Source organism: Volvox carteri, assembly GCF_000143455.1.
Source record: "Volvox carteri f. nagariensis unplaced genomic scaffold VOLCAscaffold_52, whole genome shotgun sequence".
Lineage (NCBI taxonomy): Eukaryota > Viridiplantae > Chlorophyta > Chlorophyceae > Chlamydomonadales > Volvocaceae > Volvox > Volvox carteri.
In genome coordinates this window covers 198,727-200,061 of record NW_003307595.1, presented here as the reverse complement: position 1 = coordinate 200,061, position 1,335 = coordinate 198,727, and the positions used below count along the sequence as shown (strand labels likewise).

The 1,335-nt window shown below is 53.2% G+C and overlaps 1 protein-coding gene across 1 annotated transcript in view; it reads right to left on the bottom strand.

Moving 5' to 3' along the window:
* Positions 1–1,335, bottom strand: part of VOLCADRAFT_106835 (uncharacterized protein) — a gene marked incomplete at its 5' end in the record, with an annotated part of 16,371 nt that overhangs the window by 2,634 nt on the left and 12,402 nt on the right. The window contains one exon of the mRNA XM_002955453.1: positions 85–129. Within this exon, the coding sequence (XP_002955499.1) occupies positions 85–129 (45 nt within the window). The remainder of the gene's footprint in view (positions 1–84; positions 130–1,335) is intronic.

The following is a 1,335-nucleotide window of genomic DNA, read 5'->3' as shown; positions in this document are numbered from 1 at the left end:
CACCCAACAGACACGTTCACACGCATACACACACCCGCCTACCTTGTCCATTCCCGCCCTCTTGGATATGCGGGTGATGCGCACCTCGCCCCCCACCGGACCTCCCGCCTCGTAGCTCAGTACACGGACCTGGATACACCAGGGGATGGGGGGGGAGTGGGGGGAAAGGGGGAGTTGTATGCAAGGGGACGTGTGTGCGTGTCACGCCATATGACGTGCTAACAGACATAAGAAATGCGGATGGATCACTGTGGGGTAATGATGATTATACAATAAGAGCTCTCCTTAAAGCTCCGGCTTGACTTGGCTGGCTCACTCCAGCTTCGTTAACTTGATTTGCGCGATCGCAGTAGGCGAGGACGGGCTGGGAACGGATCCCTGTCGAGCCTAGAGGTAGGAGCACTAAGGGCGGACCTTATGGAATGCTGTGTGTACACTCTCTGTCTATCCTGCTCTGATGCGCGTGTCGAGGTAGGGTAGGATTGCAGTGTTCTTACACCAAAACAGTCCTATCAACCCTCCTATAATTATATTATCTTCAATAATATAATGGTCTATACGCTCACGAAGAGTTGCTTCGAGAGCCAAACGACAAATGTTTGGCCTCTTCGCACTCGCATTTATGGCGAAGTACCGACTGATCCACGCCGGGCCTTATCACACCCGGCCCTACCCTGGATGCGTAACGCTCATCCGACTAACGACAGATGAACGACAACCTAACATCCTCAAATCACAACGGAAAGCGCCTTATACGCTAGTCAGGCAACACTCAAAGTCTCAATTAAATCAATACGCGGTTCGCCTGACTACCTTCGGTTGGCTTAGCCACCTGCGGATAGCGACTAACTCGGTCGTGGCACGTAATTTGTGCGCTCCAGATGTTTTGGCGTGACAGCTGTCACGCCATATGACGTGCTAACAGACATAAGAAATGCGGATGGATCACTCCCCCCCCCAGCTCATGCGCGGATTGCGCTAGGTGAGCTGGCGGTACACCACTCAAAAAGGCACTAAAGTAACTGAACGGCGCGCGTTGTGTCCTTAACCAGGGCGCGCTTCCACATAGCATTGCTGAACACAACCAACCAAAATTTAGTTCCTACTTCCAAAACACTCAAACGGTCGTCCCGTTTCACAGCACGGAGCCAATGCAAACGTGCCGGATCCGCCTGCGTGATATAAGTGCGAGGCACAGCAGCGATGACAGCTACCTCAGCATGCTGACATGCCACCGGCAACACCACATCCATCACCTCCTCAGAGATATCCAACCCTATGATTGGCATGGCGACCCCATCAGAACGCGCCTTTGCAAAACTTTGCGGCTGGGCC